At 41.2% G+C, this 22,015-nt stretch overlaps 4 protein-coding genes and 1 long non-coding RNA gene across 6 annotated transcripts; 3 read left to right on the top strand and 2 right to left on the bottom strand.

Moving 5' to 3' along the window:
* Positions 1–52: 52 nt before the first annotated feature.
* On the top strand, positions 53–6,227 carry LOC116923528 (cyclin-T1). 2 transcript variants are annotated; one of them, XM_032930021.2, is made up of 10 exons: positions 53–184; positions 402–896; positions 1,079–1,289; positions 1,356–1,482; positions 1,547–1,598; positions 1,676–1,766; positions 1,835–2,111; positions 2,200–2,666; positions 2,732–4,240; positions 5,302–6,227. In XM_032930021.2, the coding sequence occupies exons 2-10, from the start codon at positions 742–744 to the stop codon at positions 5,305–5,307; spliced, it is 2,895 nt and encodes a 964-aa protein (XP_032785912.2). In that variant the 5' UTR covers positions 53–184; positions 402–741; the 3' UTR covers positions 5,308–6,227. The 2 variants fall into 2 exon arrangements, with proteins under 2 accessions (XP_032785912.2, XP_032785911.2); XM_032930020.2 differs by having other exon boundaries at positions 2,732–6,227.
* A 1,075-nt stretch (positions 6,228–7,302) lies between these two features.
* Positions 7,303–9,803, top strand: LOC116923541 (HAUS augmin-like complex subunit 3). Its single transcript, XM_032930036.2, has 8 exons — positions 7,303–7,643; positions 7,713–7,898; positions 7,961–8,234; positions 8,299–8,441; positions 8,501–8,638; positions 8,746–9,079; positions 9,138–9,379; positions 9,458–9,803. The coding sequence occupies exons 1-8, from the start codon at positions 7,462–7,464 to the stop codon at positions 9,753–9,755; spliced, it is 1,797 nt and encodes a 598-aa protein (XP_032785927.2). The 5' UTR covers positions 7,303–7,461; the 3' UTR covers positions 9,756–9,803.
* LOC116923552 (COP9 signalosome complex subunit 4) lies at positions 9,728–11,551 on the bottom strand. Its single transcript, XM_032930048.2, has 6 exons — positions 11,323–11,551; positions 10,903–11,269; positions 10,731–10,845; positions 10,257–10,617; positions 10,004–10,204; positions 9,728–9,926 (listed from the first exon to the last, which is right to left on the bottom strand). Exons 1-6 carry the CDS (start codon positions 11,366–11,368, stop codon positions 9,793–9,795), a joined length of 1,224 nt encoding a protein of 407 aa, XP_032785939.1. The 5' UTR covers positions 11,369–11,551; the 3' UTR covers positions 9,728–9,792.
* A 3,049-nt stretch (positions 11,552–14,600) lies between these two features.
* Positions 14,601–14,893, top strand: LOC116923591. The gene is made up of 3 exons (XR_004394573.2): positions 14,601–14,645; positions 14,704–14,784; positions 14,844–14,893. It is a non-coding gene; the product is annotated as an uncharacterized LOC116923591 (long non-coding RNA).
* A 926-nt stretch (positions 14,894–15,819) lies between these two features.
* Positions 15,820–16,872, bottom strand: LOC123472640. Its single transcript, XM_045174516.1, has one exon. The coding sequence runs from the start codon at positions 16,870–16,872 to the stop codon at positions 15,820–15,822; it is 1,053 nt and encodes a 350-aa protein (XP_045030451.1).
* Positions 16,873–22,015: the final 5,143 nt, after the last annotated feature.

Below are 22,015 nucleotides of genomic sequence, written 5' to 3'. Positions count from 1 at the left end.
TAAACAGATAAATACTCTAAATTTCTTCAGTTGCTTAGTTGTAAAAAAAAGGCGATTTTGGAAAGACTGAGAGTGATCTAAGCGACGTTGTCTTGGAGAAAAATTTGGTTTTTACGGAGACTGTCATTCTAAGAAATGAGAGCATCGAACGTTACGTCTTAACTTGTGGTATCCAAGGACATTGGTGAGTGAAGGAACTAGTGAATTCTACAAATAACACGCCTTTTTAGATTCTATGCAGAGCAGAATTAAAAATTCTTAAAAAAAATTTGAATCAAAAATTGTTCACAGCATTGAAAGTAAAGATTTCTAGGGGGGTTATCGAGTACGAATTTTCTTTTTCTGGCTGGGCTGGACTGTGTGACTGCCACTAACGGTTACATCATATTTTTTGTCTGTAGCCCTGAAGCAAAGATAGTCATCACATCGCGGCCCCAGCAGACAGCGCCATCGCTGAACACTAAAAGTAAAATCCATCGCTCGATGTTTTGAGGGCATTGTCAGTTGCTATTACTCAGCCATATCAGCATTTGGCTGAACTTAGCTGATAAATGCGATAAAGAAGAATAGTAGGGGATTGATGCGCATATATTTACCTTAATGATTTCACAGCGTTTTCTGAACTTTAAGAACCAAACACCAAGACTCTCTGCGCCCTCTAGCGGCAGATAAAGAAATTCTTTCGCGTGTCGCCGATAGCGGTCGTTTCGACAGACTGCAGTGTGTGAAAAAACGGCTGCAATGGCGGCGTCGATGGACTCTGGGAAATGGGTATTCACTAAAGAACAATTACAAAATACTCCTTCCCGAAGATGCAACATCGATTACGACAAGGAAATCTTTTACCGACAGCAGGCGGCAACGTTAATCCAAGAAATGGGTCAAAGATTGCAAGTGTAAGTGCTAGAAGTCTTAAGTTGTTCTTTTCATCGTTTTGGACACGATTCTCACGTTATCACACGCGTTTGTCGCGGTATAGATATTAACAACAATAATACGCATTCAGTATTGTTTGGTCCAGTTATCACCAGCAACGTGATGGGGTTACGTCAATTCACGCTTCTTTCTCTGTGTTTAGGACACAGCTGTGTATCAACACAGCCATAGTCTATGTACATCGTTTCTACATGTTCCATTCCTTCAACAAGTTCCACCGAAATCCAATTTCTTCCTGTGCCCTCTTTTTAGCTGCCAAAGTTGAAGAGCAGCCAAGAAAGCTGGAACATGTCATCAGGGTTGCGCACATGATTCTATACAAGGATCAGCGGCACTTGGACATCAACTCAGAGGTATGTCAAAGTGGTTATGTTATATGTGGATATTCTTTCAATTTTTTTTTCATTTTTTACATTCAGCAATACATTGAACAAGCCCAGGAGCTCATAAACAATGAAAATATTCTTCTCCAGACTCTTGGGTTTGATGTCGCAATTGACCACCCTCACACACAAGTGCTCAAGTGTTGTCAGCATCTATTTAGAGGTAGAATGTTATTCATGTCAATCAAACAATGGCAAATCCTGTATGTCTGCTTCACTTTCCTCAGCGTCTTCAAGCAAGGATATGGCACAGACCTCTTACTTCATGGCAACAAATAGGTAAAGTTTTTTCTTTTATGTCCCAAATTGTGTCGTGTTTGTGCTCCAAGTAACTAGAGGAGTCATGTTGTGGGTAGTTTGCACCTGACCACCATGTGCCTCCAGTACAAGCCCACTGTGGTGGCCTGTGTTTGCATCCATCTGGTGTGCAAATGGTTCAATTTTGAGGTAACAAATTATTTACTTTTTCTAATGTCTAAAGACACTGTTTATACAACCATTACTTGACCTTTCAGATACCACAGAGTGCCGAAGGTAAAGATTGGTTTTGGTACGTTGACAAATCGGTGACGCTAGAAATGCTGGACGAACTTACGGTTGAATTTCTGGCGATATTCAACAAATGCCCGTCAAGACTTCGTAAACGTGTTATGCAGCAGCCAGGAGTCAACGCTTCTGCCATGACTTCTTCGGACAAAACCGCTTCTGGAACCAGTAAAGATTCATCGACAAGCCATCAAGATGCTCATAAAATTAGAAACGAATCTTCAGGCAGTACTGCTCCTAAACCAGGTAACGTCTTTAAAAAAAATTTTCGGAAGGGTTAGGGGGTAGGGTAACCTGTTACAAAAAAAGAGCATGATTTAAGGCTGCATATCAGGTGAGCGAATTCCTCGACCACACGACCAAAGGAGGGATAAAACTGGTGCGCCTCTCCCTCCGTCGAGTTCTACGGCCAGTGTTCCCGTCGGGCACCGTCCGTCTTCGAATAGTGGACATCCTCCTTCACATTCGAACCGACCACCGGAAGGTGCGGGGCTTGGTGTTGGTGGTAGTTCAACTGCTGGCAGTCATCATCATCATCATCATCATCACCAACAACAACAGCAGCAGCAGCACCACCAACAACAACCTTCGGGACATTCTTCCAGCCGACCTCCACATCCTCATCAAAGGTCAAGTTCTGGCTCTGCGAAAGAAACAAAACAGCCAGTTGGAAGCAGCAGCAGTAGTGCATCGCATCCCCCATCTGTCCAACATCATCATCATCAGCAGCACCAACAACAACAACATCAACAGCAAAGGCTACAGCAACCACCCGTTCCGCAGAATACACTATCGTCACAGGTATTTTTGATCATTACAAAGTAAAATGCATTTCTTGTTTAGAAATAAACATTATTCGCTCACAGAGAAAACCGGTCGCACCGAATGTGCTACCCAGCAATAAAGTTCAACAGCCTTCAAGTGGTGGAAGTAGCAGTAGTAGTTTATTTTCTCCACCTCGAGTCGAGCAACAGCCGGAGCGAAAACCAATTGACTCTACTAGCAGAACCAGCAAACCATCTACGTCGGCCTTTGGTCAAGATTGGCCTGGAAATGGCAATGTGTCAGGAGCGAACAGCGCAGTGGGACCGAGTCAGCAAACACAAATGAATCTTAGCACTTCGTTGGGCTTCAGCCTCGACCTAGACATTTGCGAAGACCAAGACTCTACATGGGATATTAACTACGGCTTAGAACCCAATAGTCTTCTGGGGTCCCCTAATGCCGCTATTGAATCCATGTTGATGAATAACGCCACCGGAGACGGGGCTAGTACCAGCGGCTTTCAAACGAAGCAACAACAGAGCCTTTTTAGTATGTTGGAACCATCACCAAAGCTGCAACAGTCCGTACAGCAGCAGCAGCTTCATTCGATCAATCCTCAGCTTCCTTCTACGCCTCAACCGCAAGTTACTCCTCAGCAGCAACAGCAGCAGCAACAACAACAACATCAGCAACAGCAGCAGCAGCAGCAGCAACAACAGCCACCCCAAGTAATCCAACAGCCCTCACTTCGTGAAAGTCTATTTGATGTGGTACTCGACCATGACCAGTTCTCCAGTGTCAAAACTGAAGACGCAATGACATGTGTCGAGATCAAGAGTACGCCTGCAGCCGAAGTGGTTGTTTCGGCACCTACGGATGGTGGGGAGGATGTTGATTCATCTTCTGGCAAAAAGAAGAAGAAGAAGAAGGAGAAGCACAAAAACAAAGATAAAGATCGCGAAGGCAAAGAGAAGGAAAAGAAACATAAACACAAGCACAAAGGCAAGGACAAGGAAAAAGAAAAGACGCGGGAAAAGGACAAGTACAAAGATGCTGCCGACGGCCCTCGACTCAAGATATCAGGGATTAACCAGTCGCCAGTTCAAGATCAAGCTGCTTTGGTGAAACCTGTTCTGAAAATCAAAATTCCTAAAGGGCGCATCGAAGGTGAGGTCGCTACGACTCCAACCAATGGATCCAACGAAAGCCAGCCACTACCGGCGGCCTCGCCTATGGCGCCCGGTGGTGGACTCAAGATCAAAATCAGTCGGGAAATGATAAGCAGCAATAACAGCAAAGAAAAGGAGAGCAGCCGGAAGAGATCCAGCACAACTAGCAGCTCTTCGCTAAACAAAACGTCCCTTCCCTCAGCCAAACTACCAAAAATAGAAGCCATACCACAACAGCAGCAGCAGCAGCAACAACAATCACAACCACCACAACAACAACAGCATCATCCACCTCATCAGCAGCAACATCATTTTCAAACGGCCAGTTCGAATGCACGGCCGCACCACGAACGCAATGGGTCGTCGTCGTCCAACGTAGTGCCGGAAGAAAGTCGCCAACGTAGTCACTCGGCTCATCGATCATCCACCAACATGAACAAGGTAGGCCACGCGTCAGCGCAGACGTTTTCGGGTCCTTCTGCTAGTACGTCCTCCTCTGGCCCGTCGTCCGCTGCTGCTTCCGCCGCAAATGCTGCTGCAGCTGCCGCCGCCGCCGCTGCTGCCGCCAATGCCGCGAACCCCTATCGTTCAGTGGGCGGTTTTCCCTCGTTTGCTCCCACCTATCCTCCACCAGGGTCTATGCCACCAATGGGACATCCCCCCTTCTATAATCCTTTTCCTCCTGCTTATCCGCCGTACCACATGTACGCACCGTATCAGCAAGCACCCCCGATGCCACCGATGATGAACAATCATATTCACGCAGCTCCTATTCCGCCATCCATGGCTACTGGAGTTTCCGCCGGCATGCCTCCTCTACCTCGAGAGCCTCCCCCTCAAGTACCCCCTCCGCCTCCTCCTCAGCCACATTAGTATCACATCAACAACAACCCAAACTCTGTTGTTTGCAATCCCTTCTCAAGTCCTCTGCCCAGCTTTTTTTATTTTTTTATTTATTTTTTTTTCCCCATTTCTTCTCCATCTTGTTTTTGTATTTTGGTAGATTCCTTAGTGTAACGTCGCGCTCTCCAATGAAGCATCGTTCATAAATTCCTGCTACTTGGGGGAGTTTTCATTTTGCGATGATGTTTATGATGCGATTTCTTCCCTGACCGGCTCGTCTCTCCTATTCATTTTCTTGTACATATTTAGCTTAGCTAGAACGAAGATGTGAGTTGTCATGCTGGAAAACAGAATCAGAAACCTCTAGTGTACTCCTTCCCCTACTATCCCTCTCTCAAGCAACCTTCCCTTCCATTAAACGTTTTTGCTTTTTCCTCAAAACACAAAAGAAAGAGAATGAAGCATGTGATGCCGTGAAATTCTAAGCGGAGTTTTTTCTATTATTAAATTTTTTTCCACATTATTACTGCTGCTAATTTATAACTCTGTGTCTTTAAAAAGAGAAAGAGTTACCTTTTTTTCAATTATTATTATTTTTTTTTTTATTGGTTATTTGTATACTTTCTTCTTCATGTGGCTGAAGTCCTCTATTTATTTAGTTATAAATTTGCAGATGGCAATCGGCCTGGCCATGCCTGATTGATTTCTGCCTCAATGACGATCCCCTTCTTTCCCCTACCGGGCACACAGCAACTAAAATGACTACTCCGGTTTGGTGACTGTCGGATTGTCAAACTGTTTTCTTTCAAAGAGAAAAGGATGATAAATTGACATATAAAAAAAAAGGAGGAACAAAAGACAAAAAAAAACAAAACAAAACAAAACAAAAAAACAACAATCATGGGATCAAGTGGTATAGAGACATTTTCTCAGCGAGAAAACTTAATTCCGAAGTTTGTTTTTATTCTAAAGAATTGCGTAGATTGTTTAAACTAATCTGGTAGTAAAAAAAAAATGGGGGATAAAATGCTGTAATAAAAGAAATTAACTTGATGTGTCTCTTAAGGAAAAGAAAACAAAAAAAAAGTCATGGCCTTTAGCGAGTATGTGGTTATCCTCTCAACTCTTTCTGTTTCCATTGTGTTGAAACAAAAAAGATCTTTGTTTTCAATTTGTGAACTGTGGCCTGTTACCGCATTGTCGTAAAGGAAGGGCGAATGTGTTGGATAATGAATGTGTAATTTCCCGCTTGTCTCACCACGGAATTAATAGGAAAACAAATCTTTTCTTTCTTTCTATTTCCCATTATTATTATTTTTTTCCCTTTTCCCTTTTTGTTTTTATTTTCTGTTATGGAAACAACCATGTTCGGGAGGTGGTATAGTAAATTGTATATAAGGATCACGACCGGACCGCCTCTTGATAACTTTGGTGGTGATTAATCAGAAATGTTTGCAACATTTGCAAGTTGAAATAAACTCTGTTTGCGTATCTAGATAACTTTTTTATGGATCCTATGAGTTGTGAATGGGTGTTATAATAACGATGATGAGAAGAAAATACACTCTCCAAGTTTGTCTTGTAATTCACCGTATCTTCAATAATTCATCTAGTAGAGAAGTTTGCAAACGTTGCGCGTGCCCACTTGGATACACCGTTCCTAAACAGCACTGTAGTAAAAGGATTTGCGTACGTCTGTAAATCAGTATAGAGAGGGCTCGGCTCCGATCGCCATGAACTCGGGGCATCGCATACCCTTCCCGAAAAAAGGTAGATGGGGGATGCTCGATGCAGGGATTTCTTATGCGGTACGGTACGGTGCTGAAATCGGTGCTGCACCGAAAGCACCGCAACGATCGTCTAATAGTTGCACCTGAATTGGCACCTGTTGCGGTGTTTCCCATGAATTTTGAACTTATAGTTCTCCCGGTAATAGTTATTTTAATTTCGTATAATATTGAAAGAACGAAAAATCGAAAATTTTGTGCTCTCCGTTCAGGCTTTCCATTTTCTAAATATAACTATTAGATTTCTCTTATCGCCAGGAGCGTCGTGATGTAATTTCAAAATTTAAATTTATTTATTTCTAATTAAAGTCACAGCACTGAAGCGTGTATAAAAACTTTAACTCTTGATTTGGGTATTGATTTTATTTTTTGCACGTCCTAAACATAATTATTAGATCCCTCCTAATACTTGGAATGTCTCATTGTCTCAATGTAATTTGAAGTGTTAATTTAATAGTTTATAATTTTATTTAAAGAACTAAAGCATATATAAAAAACCAGAAGGTTTTAGCGCGACACTGGAACAATAAAAAAACAAGTACCGAACTACAATTATGAAAACAACACACTATGATGGTAATCCTAAAAATAAAACAAAAATTAGAAAGATAATAGGCATTTGATTTTTCAGACAAACATAAAAAACAAATGGTAATTTTTTTTTTTCGTATTCAACGTCATCAATGACGGCAGCTTTTTGCATGGATAAAAAGCCAGAAATCCGTTCGTCACCACTCACCAGTGCGACAGAAAGTGCGAAATATCGTACCCTACTGGCGCGACGGTAGGACTACATTATGTTGCAGACCTAGCAGACATGTTGCAGACACAACAATTTCCTCAACGACATCTACCGGATGACATTACGATGCTTTCTTGTTCAATCAAAACGGACGTTTTCACCCTAGTTCAAGTTTGAAAATTCCGATTCAATAAGCCACAAAACCTGTGTTCTGAGTGGAAATTTGTTTGCGTTACAGTTACCGACTTTTCTTATTACCTTGAGATCTTGGCGTGTGGTTTAAATTTTCAATGGCAGAACATGGGAAGACTCTTTTTGAGAAACTTTCGGAATTTAGATATCCAACAATTAACAAGTACAGCCCGTCTTCGTTTGATTGGCTTTTTGATATTGAAGAGGCTTTGCCGTTTCTCGAATGGTTTTGTTCCAGTGTTCAACCTTCAAACCTTCTCACTTCTGCTGAGCTAAAGCAGTACACAAAAATGTTTTTAGATGCAAATCTAAATTTGTATAGTCTATTTGTTTTTATACGTTTTCTAAGGTTTGAATGCTTTGAAAAAGAAGGATTCACTGTATTGGAAGGGAAAAGATTAATAGAGGCATCAAATTCTCCTCCTATGACCCCAATGATGGCTGGACTTGAAGCAGAACTCCAGGAGCTTCAGAAAATAAAAGATAGTCTACTTATCCAAAGGCAACTTTGTGTTAACCAACTGAACATTTGCAAGTATTTAAAACTATTTTATCTTCATGAAAGTAAGTTATTGATACTTGGAAGTGTTGAAACAGTTCCAAAGCAAAAAGATTCTTGAGGAAAATAGCAGATTTTGATTCTAACAATATGGATGAAGAAGCAAAAGATCAAAGTGTTCTGTCGAAGTTGAAATCCAAGGATGCATTGGTTACTGAAACTTTGCTATCCATTAATCAATCATCATCAAACATCATGAAATTCCTGAAGGAAGAGAAACTTCTCTGCCAACATTCATTCAAGCAGTACTTAGCCTTGGAGGATGAATGTACTGCCAGTTTAACTAATTATGCCAACAAACAATTTGAACAGGTTACAAATTTAGAATCTGTAAGCATTGCTATATTGTTCTCCCCTGATTTCATTTGATTTAAAGAATATGGGGCAAATGGGACAAAATTCTGGTTTAGAAATATGCGCGTTCTTGCAAATTGGACAAAATGATTTCGGAGGTCTGTTAGACGTCGATGAAAAGAGGCGGTCGATTCAAAATTGGGAACTCAATTGGTTACAGCATCAGTAGGTCAAAATTTGTATAAGAACTTATGAACTGTAGCTGAGTTAAACCTATATTTCAGGTTACCACTGTCCGAAGAAGATAGGATTGTCAATGAAACAGAAGCTTTAGCGCTAAAAAATGCTCTTGATTTGAGCTGTCGAATATTTTCAGCACTTGTTGATGGAAGTTTTACGTCACGTTGCCTTATTGAAAACAGGTAAATTTTGTATTCGGTAATCAAGCTGTGTAGTACAACATACCAGTAATATTTTAGATCGACTACCATCATTTTCTAATGAACCTTGCTTAAAATGCCTTATTTAGAAATTACCTGAATTCCCTGGAACAGGAAAACTTGCCGTCTTCAAAAGAGTTGGCATCTTTGAAGAATTGTGTCGTGAATTCTATCTCCAAAGCTACACTTTTACGTTTTTCTTCCATCATCATCGGAGACTGCAGCTTAAAACTTGTTAGACAAGAATTTTTTCTTGTCAAGCAAAAAGGATTCCTCTGTCTACTTGTTGAACAATGGGCAAGAGAGCAATTAGTATTACTTGCGTTACGGCTAGAAGGACAACAGATGAAAACCTTACTATCTACTGTAAAGAACGTTTCGCAATACCTATTCGGGGCCGAATGCCAGCTTTCTGAGAGAACGGTAAAGGTAATCTATAAGTTTTCTGTCTTTCTTCGATTCATTCTTTATTTTGATTTAGGGTTTACTGGATCGACTAGCGAAATTGGAGGATAATCATCGAAACAGAAATACCATTCCTAAACACGACGAGATATCCTGTACACTGAAAATGATGTTGGACCTTGAATATAAGCAAGAAAATGTGCCAATTGACTATGGAGAGTTGAGTAATTTGGCTATAATTTTGCAAAACCAATATAAGACAACTAAGTTGCATGTAGGACAGCACAGGGAAAGAGTTGTAAGTCGACTAGAGGATGTGTAAGTATATCAGCTTTTTCTCTGTTTGGTACATTATGACCAAAATGTGGAGTTAATTTGCTTTAAATTTGTTTTTAGAGAAACGCAGGTAGTAAAACTAGAGAACTTGCTATTCGAAGGTCCGCTAACCTGCGGCACACAGAAATTTGCTAGTCTTTCGTGTCTCAAAGCGAATCTGGATTCCGTTGACATGTTACGCGAAGAGGTTCAAAAACAATTGAGACCTCGTAACAGAGAATTTAAAATCAAACTGGCTGTTTTAAAAAGCGATTATGTTGACGCCCTGGAACGTAAATTGTGGGTATTATTTTATGTAGATGTAAAATCCATGATATGTAAAACTGAAGCTTTGCAAGCTAAAGCCACTTTACTGTAAACATTTCCATGGATATGTACACAACTATACACACAAGTTAATGTACCATTTGCTCGTCTATTGATTTAGAATACCATTCCGGTGCTACATTGGTAATTTTTTCAATTATGTTGTTAACTTGGTAACAAAGTGATTGGATTTGACGATCCCAGGCTGGTAAAACCTCTCGACCTTAAAATTAAGATATTACTGTTATGAAATGCACTAAAAGGTTGGCGTATAAAAAGATAAGGAAAAACCAAACATACTTTCAAAATGCACGATAGAATCAATTTGATCAACTGAACCGTTCATTCGGCCTTCAGTTATCATCTGAGATGCAATTTTCTCGGCCTTGAGAGGATCCACCTCTAACAACGCTCCAAGTTCCATGAAAGTTATGTTGTTGTACAGCTTGCTCGCTGCCAAAAGGTTGTGTTCCGTGACCGCACGATCCAGAATTGAAGAACCTATTGCCAGTTATAATTTATCAGTTCCCGTACCATACTTAAAAGTTATTACCGTCAGCCGTCTTAGCTTTCTGGTGAGGTTGCAACAGAGAATCAAGCTGAACAAGCTCTTTACGACGTATAATACGATCAAGATACATTTTCTCCAAAATAGAGTAGGCTTGTAGCTGTTGACATCGCTCATCTTTGAATAAAGTTGCGAGCATTCTGCTTCTCTGCTGACCAGCTGATGCTAGTATGGTACATATTAAAGCATTCCTCAAAGCTGTCATTCTTTCGTCGTCATGGATTATGCTTCGGTAAGAAAGTTCATTGTAACGCTGCGCAGCTTCAATGAATTTTCGACGATAATCTAATACTCTGGCATAGCAGACTTTGTAATATACTTGGAGTTGCTCATTTTTTGACTCAGCCTATAAAAAAATAACATAGATAAATGAAAAATTAAAAACATTTTGGAGTATTAGGTGTTAGAATTTTATAACCACTGAGTAAAAGAAGGTTCAGTACTTGAAGTATAAGCTACCTGTAAAAGAGATGCTCGATTAATAAATGATTCAGCTTGCACAGGGTCATCATCTTCTAAATAGAGCCGGGCTATCTTTAGATAGGTCTCAAGTTTATATTCCAAAGAATACTGCCTAATAGAAAAGTTTTAAATTAAACTGATACAATGGTAAATTATGAAATCATTTTACTTCTGGCCAGTTTCCAATGGTATGCCTACTAAGACATTTGCAGCTTCTTTCCAACATTGTTCACGTTCAAAAATATCTGCTAAATGTTGGCGAATCGAAGCTACTTGCTCTTCAAAGGAAATCACTCTAGGTTGAATTTTTCCTAATGCAAAACTGCACACAGATTTCCCCATTTCATCTGTCAATTTTGGTATATGGCAGCTGATTTCAGATAAAATCTGGCGACTAATAACAAGTGAAACATTCTCATGAACAATCGTTTCAATCAAAGCTTTTAACCCTTCAACTTGTCCTTCGGAATCTTCAAGTTTCAATAAACTTTCTAATATTAAGCGAAACTTTTCCGCCTGATCCTTGTGAAACCCACCTAAGAGAGAAATAATTTAGAGATTTAGCGTTAAGACTTAAAGAAAATCTTACCAGAATTCAAGAGCGTTGCCAACTGTTGTTTGTAATTAAGAGACATTTCTACAGACCAAATACAAATAACTCAATACTTCTACCACTGACAATGACGTAAACGGTACGTTTAATCCAAGGCCTACTTAATGGTTTAGGCCTGTAAAGTGTAAACTTGAATACCTCCTATGACGGTTACCAGGCAACTACGGAACGCTAAATCAGAGTAATAGAATACTGGTGTAGCCACGGCCATGTTAACTCCCCCTCTCGGATTTTTTCCCAAAAGTTGTTGCCAATTTCGCGTATCGATTGTGAGAAAATGAGGCAAGATATCGATTTAAGTGTCCCATAACCGTAACTGCCACCTATGAATTGAGTTTTAAGGGTTGTTATTGTTATAACAACCCATATGTTTATACATACATTTTTTCACACTAATTAATTAAGCCACTTTTTGTTTACTTTCTGAAGTACAGACGACGAAAATGAGAGAAAACATAGCGAAAACGTAATACATCACAAGTTCACAACACAGCCGCTGTGGCGCTTTCGTTATGGGACAGAAAGACTTTCAGGCCAAAAAGGCAATGGGAGGGCCCGCCATAAGCGTGGCTACACCAGTATTATATTACTCTGGCTAAATTTACGGAACGCCAAATTACCCCTAAAGTTTCAGCACCTCGGCTAGGGCCATTTATTTTTTTTCGCAGAAAATAATCACCATCCACCAACGCCATCTAACGGCTACGATACTCACCTTTATGAAATCCCCACTGGAGGAGGAGCTGAATCACTATCGATCTCTACAACCATTTCCAACAATTAATATCGATTTTATCGTGCCAGTGTAGACACAGGTGAATGTCTCTGTGATAATAAATTTTTTTTTGTTTGGAGAAGTAGGGCCATCAAATCGTGATCGGTTTGGAGATCCTCATTCACAGAGATTTGCCCGGCACTAGCCGGAGTGAATATGCGACACTGAGGACACTTAATGTGGTTTTAATCGACTAGATTCTAAATGACACAAAAATATACATGAGCACAATCATCGGACATCACAGGCATAATCATAACATTAGGTTTTATACGTTGAATGCACGTGTGCGCATACAAAAACAAAAACAATACAAAAGAGAAACGTGACTTACAACGCAACACTCCAGTCAGCGTCGTCCATTTCAACGGCGAGATAAACTGGTATGTTATTGCAACAAGCGAGATAAACAGTATTGAAAACCAGTTATTGATAAACGTTTAGAAAACAAAAACAAATTTATGTTCACTGAGACATTCACCTGTATCTGCACTGGCACGATAAAATCGATATTAATTGTTAGAAATGGTTGAAGTGATCGAAAGTGATTCAGCTCCTCCTCCAGTGGGTGGGATTTCAAAAAGGTGCGTATCGTATTCAAAAAATCCGATATCATATGGAAGCGAAACGTTTAAAAAATGAGGTTAGCCAGAAATTAAAAGAAGAGCAGCATAAGCTGCGCAAACTGTCTAAGATGGTCATTTAATGTGTATTAATGTATATTAAGGTGTGTAATACAAAGAGGAATAAATTCAGGTTTCCTTATTATTTTGTAGTAATTTTTTAAATTTTTAATCCAGAGGAAAACAGCGTGGAAAACAGTCACAAGCGACTACTTCCTCATTGTTGACAACGTTTTGGAGGGAATGTTAAGACTGATCCGGGTAGTCAGCGCCCCTAGCGAGTGCCCCAAAATTTGTCTGTGGAATAGCAGACGAACAGCCCAAAACAGGCCTAGCAGACAGACAGTTAGGGGACCTCCAATTTTAGACCATAATAAAACAACCGCTCTCACCTTGCCGTCGGTTCTAGGGATCACTTCTGTAACAATGGCCGTCGGCCACGAAACACGTTTGATGTTAGGTTCCTTCAGCAGGACGATTTCGCCAACACGAGTCTTCTCCATATCGTTCACATCACTGTCTTTTTCAATTAGAATCACTTCTTCTAGCACATACATTGGGCCGAAGTAGTCGATCCCGATCACTTCAAAGGGCTGCGCTTTCTTGGTTCGATCCAATGGCATTGCAGCAGTTTCTTCATTAAAGGGACGCGATTGAACTCGTTGGCACTTTACACACTTTTTTTATGACACTTTTAATCCGTTGGCGTGCACGAATGATCCAAAAACTATTTCGTAAGAACTTCAGAGTGTTTTGGACACAAGCATGCTTCCGTTTAACATGATGATAGTGAATCATCATGTCGACAATCCTCTCGTTTAATGGAGGAAGGAAGGGCGGATCGACGAGCAGTTCTTTTAAAGCCGGGTCTACTCTTCCAGTCACTCGGATGAGTTGGTCCTTTGCATCCCAAATGGGCCTTAGCGTATCAATACCGTGAAGCAGTTTACCACGTGGTTTTACCTTTTGTAAAGACTCGTAGATTTCTGCAAATGCCCTTTTTTGAATGAGTTTTAAGATGAAGTTCTCGGCGACGGCGATTTCGTGAACAGAGAGACAGGAAACATCCACTCCCCTGATCATTTCGGTTGCTTTTCCGGGCGACTCCTTCCTAAAAATCCTAAACATCCAGGCGATTGTACGTAAAACTCGCAGATAACTGCTCGCTCTTGATACGAGTACGTCAAACCAATCCGAAGTACTATTAGCTGCAAGGATTTGCAGTTTCTGCTTCAATTTTGCTTCGATCTCCATCAATTGCATTACTTCTGATGTCGGGATATATTGTTGCGGCCATTCCGTGTTTTCCAGTTTCAGCCAGGAGGGACCTCCCCATCAGGAAGAAGCCGCAACTAACTTCTTTGCTGTCAAGCTTCTTGATGCGTGATCTGCTGGATTGTCCTTCCCCGGACAATGTTTCCAGTGATCTAGCCCAAACCCCTTCCCACATAGCACCCGACGTCGTATGGACGTCCCTGCTAGGGCCCAATGTCCCGAACCAGAATGGGATGTTGTAGCGACGTCGTAAAGAGATCGCGGTAGGCCATTCTGTTTTAGTTTTTTTTCTTAGTCCCCCAAAAGCTATTTTGGCCCCTATTATGTACGCCACTAGATGGCATGCACTATTAAACTGCTTTTAATTAATCTTGATCGATGTGTTTTCTTAAGTTGTTTTATTGAAAATAAATTTTGTAAACAAATTTCTAACAGTTTATTTCAATTTACTGCATTATTAAAATAAAAAACAAAATTAATTTGTTGAAACAGCAATGCCTCAATAAATGTTATCTAGCAATGCTTTTTCGTCTTTGTTCTGTTCTTCAACGACGCCAATCTGTCTTTGATGCTTCGCCGCCATTCTTTTTCAATTGTGTCAGCAGTTATTCAAATAAATTCATGAGGTAAGAAGATTTAAAGGAAATGTATATGCTATTGAATAATTGAAATGTGTTTTGGTAGCTGATGCAGCGAAATTTTTGTAAGTGAAAACTGAAATTAACTTACTCTTTCATCTTGGATCTCATCCCGATCACTTATCAGGTATGCCCTATTCACAAGTTATAAAAAATTCTTGCTAATTATTTCTGAATTTTCTACAGGTTAGCCATTCTTGCTAATTTTTTTCTCTTTTGTGGACTTACCTTCATCATCTTGCCCGGGTAGGAAATATATCTAGGTTCAATATTGTTGCCGATACAGAATCGGCCATTGGTTCAGGATCAGAATCGCACATCGGCCCGGGTCATTTCCAACTTGAGTCGCCAAACCTTGCCCATTTCTGCTATGCCAATATTACACATGTATTTTGGTAGAACACCGGCAAGCAGTGTTGATCCGGGATTAATTTATCAATTTTGGCATAACAGAAATGGACAAGGTTTGGCGACTCAAGTTGGAAATGACCCGGGCCGATGTGCGATTTCAATATGCAACCAATAATGGCGCAAAACAACATTGGACCAACATTCAACATTACAACATCAAAAATTAAATAGTAGCCTAAAACAAAACAATAGCTTTATTCAACGTAATATAAAGTAAAGACAAACCTATCCGGAATTTCCGGACTTGAACCCTAGACCACTTTACGTCAACTTCATCTTTCAGACGCTTTATCCACTTAGCTATATCTATACATATCAAGTAATATGTTTTCCGGAGTGTTGTAGTCTTGAGTACTAGTCCGTAACTGAGTGTATTGAGGCTCTGTGTTGGCTATCACCACCCCATGCTGACTCACCGACAGGTGGCCACATCTGGTGGTTGCTAGCTGAAGTGTGATACATTACAACATCTCCCTTTTCCACGCACCAGGAGTGAGCGAAAGCAAGAAAACAAATGAGAGAATGACCATAAGAAATGTAAAACGAAATGACAATGACCAAGACAGCAAATAGGATGACACAAAATATGAAATTGTCGAACGACAGCGAAGATAGAATGACGAGCGTTGTGACGAAGAACGAAGAGCAGTAACATCATAAGTGGAAACGAACCGGATAAGAAAAGAACAAAGACATCAAACATATAGGATACTGCCGCCCAGATCAGAATAAGAAAAATACGACGACAGTCTCACTTCCTAGTAGGAGGCATGCCGATGCCGAAGCGGACACCGGACCGAGTTGTTCCAAACGGCTCCCTCGCCGGCATAGCACAGGAGTCACCGGAAGGCCCAGCGGCAGTAGGAGATGGAGCCACAGCGGGAGAAAACGGTGCATCAAATAGACGAACATGCCGGGCGCCAGGACTAGCTGCATTGCGCACACGACCACGGTTTGACGACTGCCGGGTGGACGGGGTGGTTGGCTCGGCACGTGTTGACTGCTCCTCTACCCGGATAGGAGTAGGAGCTTCGCTTACCGGGTTACCGGGCACATCAGGTGCCTGACCAGACGGCCCACAACCATTGGCCGACTGTACAGACTGGACATCACTTGGGACTCGATAAGAGAACATGGCAGTAGAACCCAGTGAACGGGGTTGTGACTGCATCCCACGGTCAATGTTGATGGCCCACCGCGTACGCGGAAAATAACGGCCATCATCCAAACGAATCACGTATGATTGTGGCTCAGTACATAGTGAGTGAACTTTTCCACGGAGCCAACGACGGCCTATGAGGGCTCGTACGGGTTGACCGATATGAAGCGACAAGGCACGCGCGTTAGGCACTCCCGCCTGAAAAAACGCTGCCTGAGATTGGCGTGCCGACAGCTCCCTCCTGACGACCGACAAAGAAGTATACCTAGGTTGCAACTCTGCCGGAAGGAACGGCAGGTTCCCGCGTAGATTACGGCCTTGCAACAAAACAGAGGGGGCCGGGAGAGTGGACGACACCGGAGTGGAGCGAATGGCTGCCAAAGAGTCCCAGAGAGACTTTCCATCCGCGAACATTTTCAAGAAAGTACGTTTCACGGTTTGGACGTGTCGTTCAACTAAGCCATTAGATTGGGCGAATTCAGGGCTGGACGAGACTTGTTGCACACCCATAGTACGGCAAAACTCTCTGAACTCGGCGCTGCTGAACTGTGTACCATTATCCGATTCCAGCACTTCCGGCCGGCCAAAATCGCAGAAAAAACGGGTCACTTCACTGATTAGCGCCGCTGAGGTTGTCGACTTCATTGGAACGACACAGGGCCACTTGCTGTATGAGTCCACCAGCAGCAAATAGGACACCGAGGCAAATAGGAGAATTCAAACAAGTCAGCCGACACTAGCTGGAAGGGATGATCCGGTATAGATCTTATTGCAATTCAAAAGTACGCGACAAGCCAAAAGTCGTGCGCAGCTTACGCCGATGCGCACCACTGTGGCCTATAGCCGAACTAAAAATTGTTTTATGGTTGACTATAACCATTCGTACGATGCTTTACCGTTAAGCAGACAGATCGCACTCATGGTCATGGAATCTGCAAGTTTGTTTTCATTTTAAAAAGTAAACTGTGATGTAGTTTCATAATGAGCGGCAGTCGAGTCACTCGAGTGTCATATAAACTATCCGAATTAGCCAAAAGTTTACCTGAGGTTGAATTTAAATCATACTGTGAAAAAATTGAAGAACTGAAATGTAATGATCCTCTTGTAATTGATCTACATTTATACAAATCTGGAAGTGACCTTAAGAAACTCATCCCTCCAATAACGAGAAACTACATCACAGTTTACTTTTTAAAATGAAAACAAACTTGCAGATTCCATGACCATGAGTGCGATCTGTCTGCTTAACGGTAAAGCATCGTACGAATGGTTATAGTCAAGCATAAAACAATTTTTAGTTCAGCTATAGGCCACAGTGGTGCGCATCCGCGTAAGCTGCGCACGACTTTTGGCTTTTCGCGTACTTTTGAATTGCAATAAGATCTATACGGACCGGAAACAGCGGCAATCGCGGGTTATGATGACGATGTTCTTGACAAATGGTGCAGCTAGCCACTGCGTTGCGCACTTGTTCTTCCCACCCCGGCCAATACACAGACGATCTTGCCCGCAACACACACTTGGATTCGCCAAAGTGTCCGTCATGGACACCGTCGAGCGTCTCCTTGCGTAGCGCAAATGAGACCACTAGCCTTGTTCCAACAAGAAGAACACCACCCACTGCCGTTAGATTATGACGCACGGGCCAAAACGGTTTTACTGAATCAGGACAATTGCGCCTGTGTTCCGGCCAGCCCGCTTCCATCACGGACTGAAGGAGCTGCAATGTTGGGTCTCGAGACGTAGCATCTGCATAGCGGCGACGAGTTGACTCAGCCGGGACAATGCTGGCGAGAACATGGTGGACTTGCTCCTCGCAATCCGCTGTAGCATCATCATCATAAAGACGAGGTGATGGGGCACGGCTGAGAGTATCAGCTATAAACAGTTCTTTTCCTGGTTTGTATACGACTTGAAAATCAAACCGCTTGAGTTGGAGTCGCATCCTCTGGATCCGTGGTGAACAGGCAGCGATCGGTTTGTCCAGTAGGCCCACCAACGGTTTGTGGTCCGACTCCACTATGACACGCTGGCCCTAAACATATTGACGGAATCGGAGTAGTCCAAACTGAATCGCTAACAGCTCCTTTTCAATTTGGCAGTATCGGCGTTGTGTTGGGGTTAGGGTGGTGGAGGAGAATGCCACCGGCTGCCCATCCTGGACTAACACAGCTCCGAGCCCTACTGGAGAAGCATCCACTGATACTAACACCGGCTTGGACACATCAAACAATCGGAGCACCGGTAACGACGAAAGGACAGTTTTCAGAGTTGCCATTGCCTTCATCTGCTGTTCATCCCAGCACCAAGCAGCGTCCTTCTTAAGGATGTCACATAGAGGACGTGTTAGAGTGGCCAAATCTTTGCAGAATTTATCTAAATAAGTCACCATTCCCAGAAGACGCTGTAGACTCTGCTTGTCTGTTGGGTTAGGCATGTTGACTATGGCATCCACTTTTTCGGGGTCAGGTCGAAGAGTCCCATGACCAATGACATGGCCCAGCCACGGTAACTGCTGCATGAAGAAACGACACTTTTTAAGTTGTAGCCTTAAATTTTTTATCACGGCACCGCAGCAATACCTGTTTCAGATTTTTCAAACACAAATGAGATTTTCGCATTTGTGGAGAACGTGCAACGTAGGATGTTTTACTGCTCTATACTAATCCAATGTTGGTACAATTCAAAATTTTAGCTGCTGTTCGATATCGAAATGCCAATAGTACTCCAAAGTCAAAAACCCAAGTTCAAACGATATATATATCTATCTACTAATCGAATGTTGGTACAATTTCAAAATTTTGCTCTTGTTCGATATCGAAATGCCAATAGTACCCCAAAGTCAGAAACCCAAGTTTAATCGATATATATATCCATGTAAAAATCCAATGTTGGTACAATTTCAAATTTTTGCTCTTGTTCGATATCGAAATGCCAATAGTACCCCAAAGTCAGAAACCCAAGTTTAAACGATATTTATATATCCATATACTAATCCAATTTCGGTACCATTTCAAATTTTTGCTCTTGTTCGATATTGATTAGCCAACAGTAAACCAATGTCAGAAATCGATGTTTATCTCCCGATACTAATCTAATGTTGAAACAATTTCGAATTTTTGCTTTGATCGACATCAATTTGACAATACTAAACCAAAATTAGGAAAAAAAGATTAAATGATCTATATATTCCGATACTAATCCAATGTCGATACAATTTCGAATTTATGTTATTGTTCGATGAATACCCGGGCAGGAAACAACATTCGCCAAAATTAATCCGATGTTCGTATAGGCTTGGATTGATTCACAAAAATACAAGCTTTCTATTGGCAAGCCAATGCTCGGCCAATGATGGAATCCTGCACTTATATCAGTTATCGAATGACGAGACTAGGTAACATCGTAGGACCTATGTTAAAAATTCCTCGCTAAAATTAAACCCGGTTCCAAAAACCAGTTCCAAAAACAGGGTTTTACCGTTCCCCGACTTCTACCCCAAAACTATACATATATACATACTAGTCTGTTTCATTCCCGCACTTTTTTGATTTTCATGTGGGCCTCTTTTTATTGAGGTTACTTATAGGTTGAATAACTACCCTATTTCTTTTTCTTAAAAAAAAATAAAATCTAGATCCCCCGCAAACTCATAAAGTGTCAAAATTGGTGTTTCCTGACGGTTTTTCGGCACGCTTGGACTGCGTGTTAGTTTTAAAAATCGAGCCTTAACACATTATTATTTAACTAGTGAAACTACATATTTTTACCAATTTTGAAGAAAATCGATGAAATTTAGACCCCCCGCGATAAGTTTTTATATTCCGTTTTCGATATCACAAGGTCACTCAATGACTTTACCTGTCGGGATGTGAAAAATTCCCTTTAGTCTTATGTCATCAGATATAATAATATTAGGCAACAATGTAATGAGTCATTAGACTCATAACCAGTCACCAAGCACTCCGATGTGAACCTTTTTTTATGTGCCTCTCAGTGAAGTGAAATATTTTCAAATGCAGAGCCGAGTTTCATCCAGTCATTCTATTACCGATATCATTATTGGATGCATAGAAAATGAAAGTCTTGCTGACAAGTGTAAGTTTTCAACTAACAGAAGTGTCATGGCCCGTTATTTGCACATGAGAACTGAAAACGCTCTTAAACCCAACAACGATCTAATTAGTTTATTGTTTGGTGAAATGGAAATTGTGTGGGCGAAATCTGGCATTACCATTAAACAGAAGAAACATGTGACGAAACAACTAACTTCATTGTTGGACGAATATCGAAATCTCAAGAAGGAAGGTACTAAAAATCTTGTCAGTTCCAAACCAACGCGCTCCAAAAAAGAGAACTCACTGCAAAAGAAAATTAAGTGCTTTCAAGAAAAACTGGACGAACTTTGTGATATTTCTACTAGTGACTGTTATCAAACACTACGTTCTTCTAGAAGAAAAAATTGGAAAAATGATTGGGATTTTTACCAAAACCAAAAAAGTATCAGAACCCAAAAACTTGTTGCTGTTGACAGAAATGCCCAAAACATCGAAATGCAAAGAAAGCAACGCGGTCAACCTGATATACAAAATCATCGGCAAGGCATGACAGACAAAGAAATTCAGGATGCGATTAACTTATTAGATGATGAATTGGACTCAACTGATGGTGATGAAGAAGAAGATTATCAAGCGATCCCGTCTAAGAGAAAAAAGTCCAGTGAAAACGTGTCTCTTTCACTTCCATCAAAGGAGTTATCGAAAGTTATGTCGCAAGTGTTCGACAGATCAAACATTTCCGTTCGAAAGCAGTTACTAGTCCAATCTGCAATTATTAATTCTGGCGGTGAAAGCGTCAATTCAATTTCCTTGTCCGTGTCATCCGTCTGGCGTCAACGAGCTGCAGAACGAAAACTGAAGGCCAAAGAAGTCAAGGAAAACTAATATATATAAACCAAAATATACGACGGTCCATTGGGACTCTAAACTTATTAAGCTTGTTAGCGGGAAAAAAGAAGAGCGCGTTGCTATATTAGTTAGTGGTGCATCAAGCGGGTATAACATTTAAAGGACTTAAGAAATGATTTGGTATTAATACTTCATTTTTTTTCATAGACCGAAAATCATTGGCATTCCATCCGTTGCAGATTCAACCGGTATTTCGCAAAAGAACGCAGTAATTGAAATGCTAGATGATTGGAAACTAAAACAAGACGTCGCCGCTTTAGTTTTTGATACCACCGCAAGTAATACTGGCATTCGAAATGGTTGCACCAGTTTAATTGAAAAGGATCTGAATCGCCCTCTTCTTTGGCTGGCCTGTCGTCATCACATGTACGAGGTTCACATAAAAAATATTTGGAAAGCCGTTTCCGGTAACACAGTTGGCCCAGAGGAGTTGCTTTTTAAGCGGTTTCAGAGTGACTGGGAGAATATCGATCACGATCTTAACGACGTAACTCTATTTCAATGGCATGGGACCATGGATGACAACGGGAAACCAATTACATCAATGATAGCATCAACTGCAACAGAAGTTCTTAAATGGGCGAAGGATTGTTATTCGACTAGTGTGTTTCCTAGGGCCGATTATAAAGAACTGCTAGAGTTAACGATTCTTTTTCTTGGCGGTGACGTGACGATTAAATTAAGGAAACCGGGAGCGCTCCATCATGCCCGGTTTATGAGTAAGGCCATTTATTTCCTAAAAATGTGTTTGCTGTCAACTCGTCTTGAACTTACAGACAAAGAGCTAGATCAAATAACCCGGATGGCAAATTTCATCGCAC

This window comes from Daphnia magna, linkage group LG5, assembly GCF_020631705.1.
Source record: "Daphnia magna isolate NIES linkage group LG5, ASM2063170v1.1, whole genome shotgun sequence".
NCBI classification, from domain to species: domain Eukaryota; kingdom Metazoa; phylum Arthropoda; class Branchiopoda; order Diplostraca; family Daphniidae; genus Daphnia; species Daphnia magna.
Note: the sequence above shows the minus strand (reverse complement) of the source record. Positions and strands in the feature narration are given on the sequence as shown.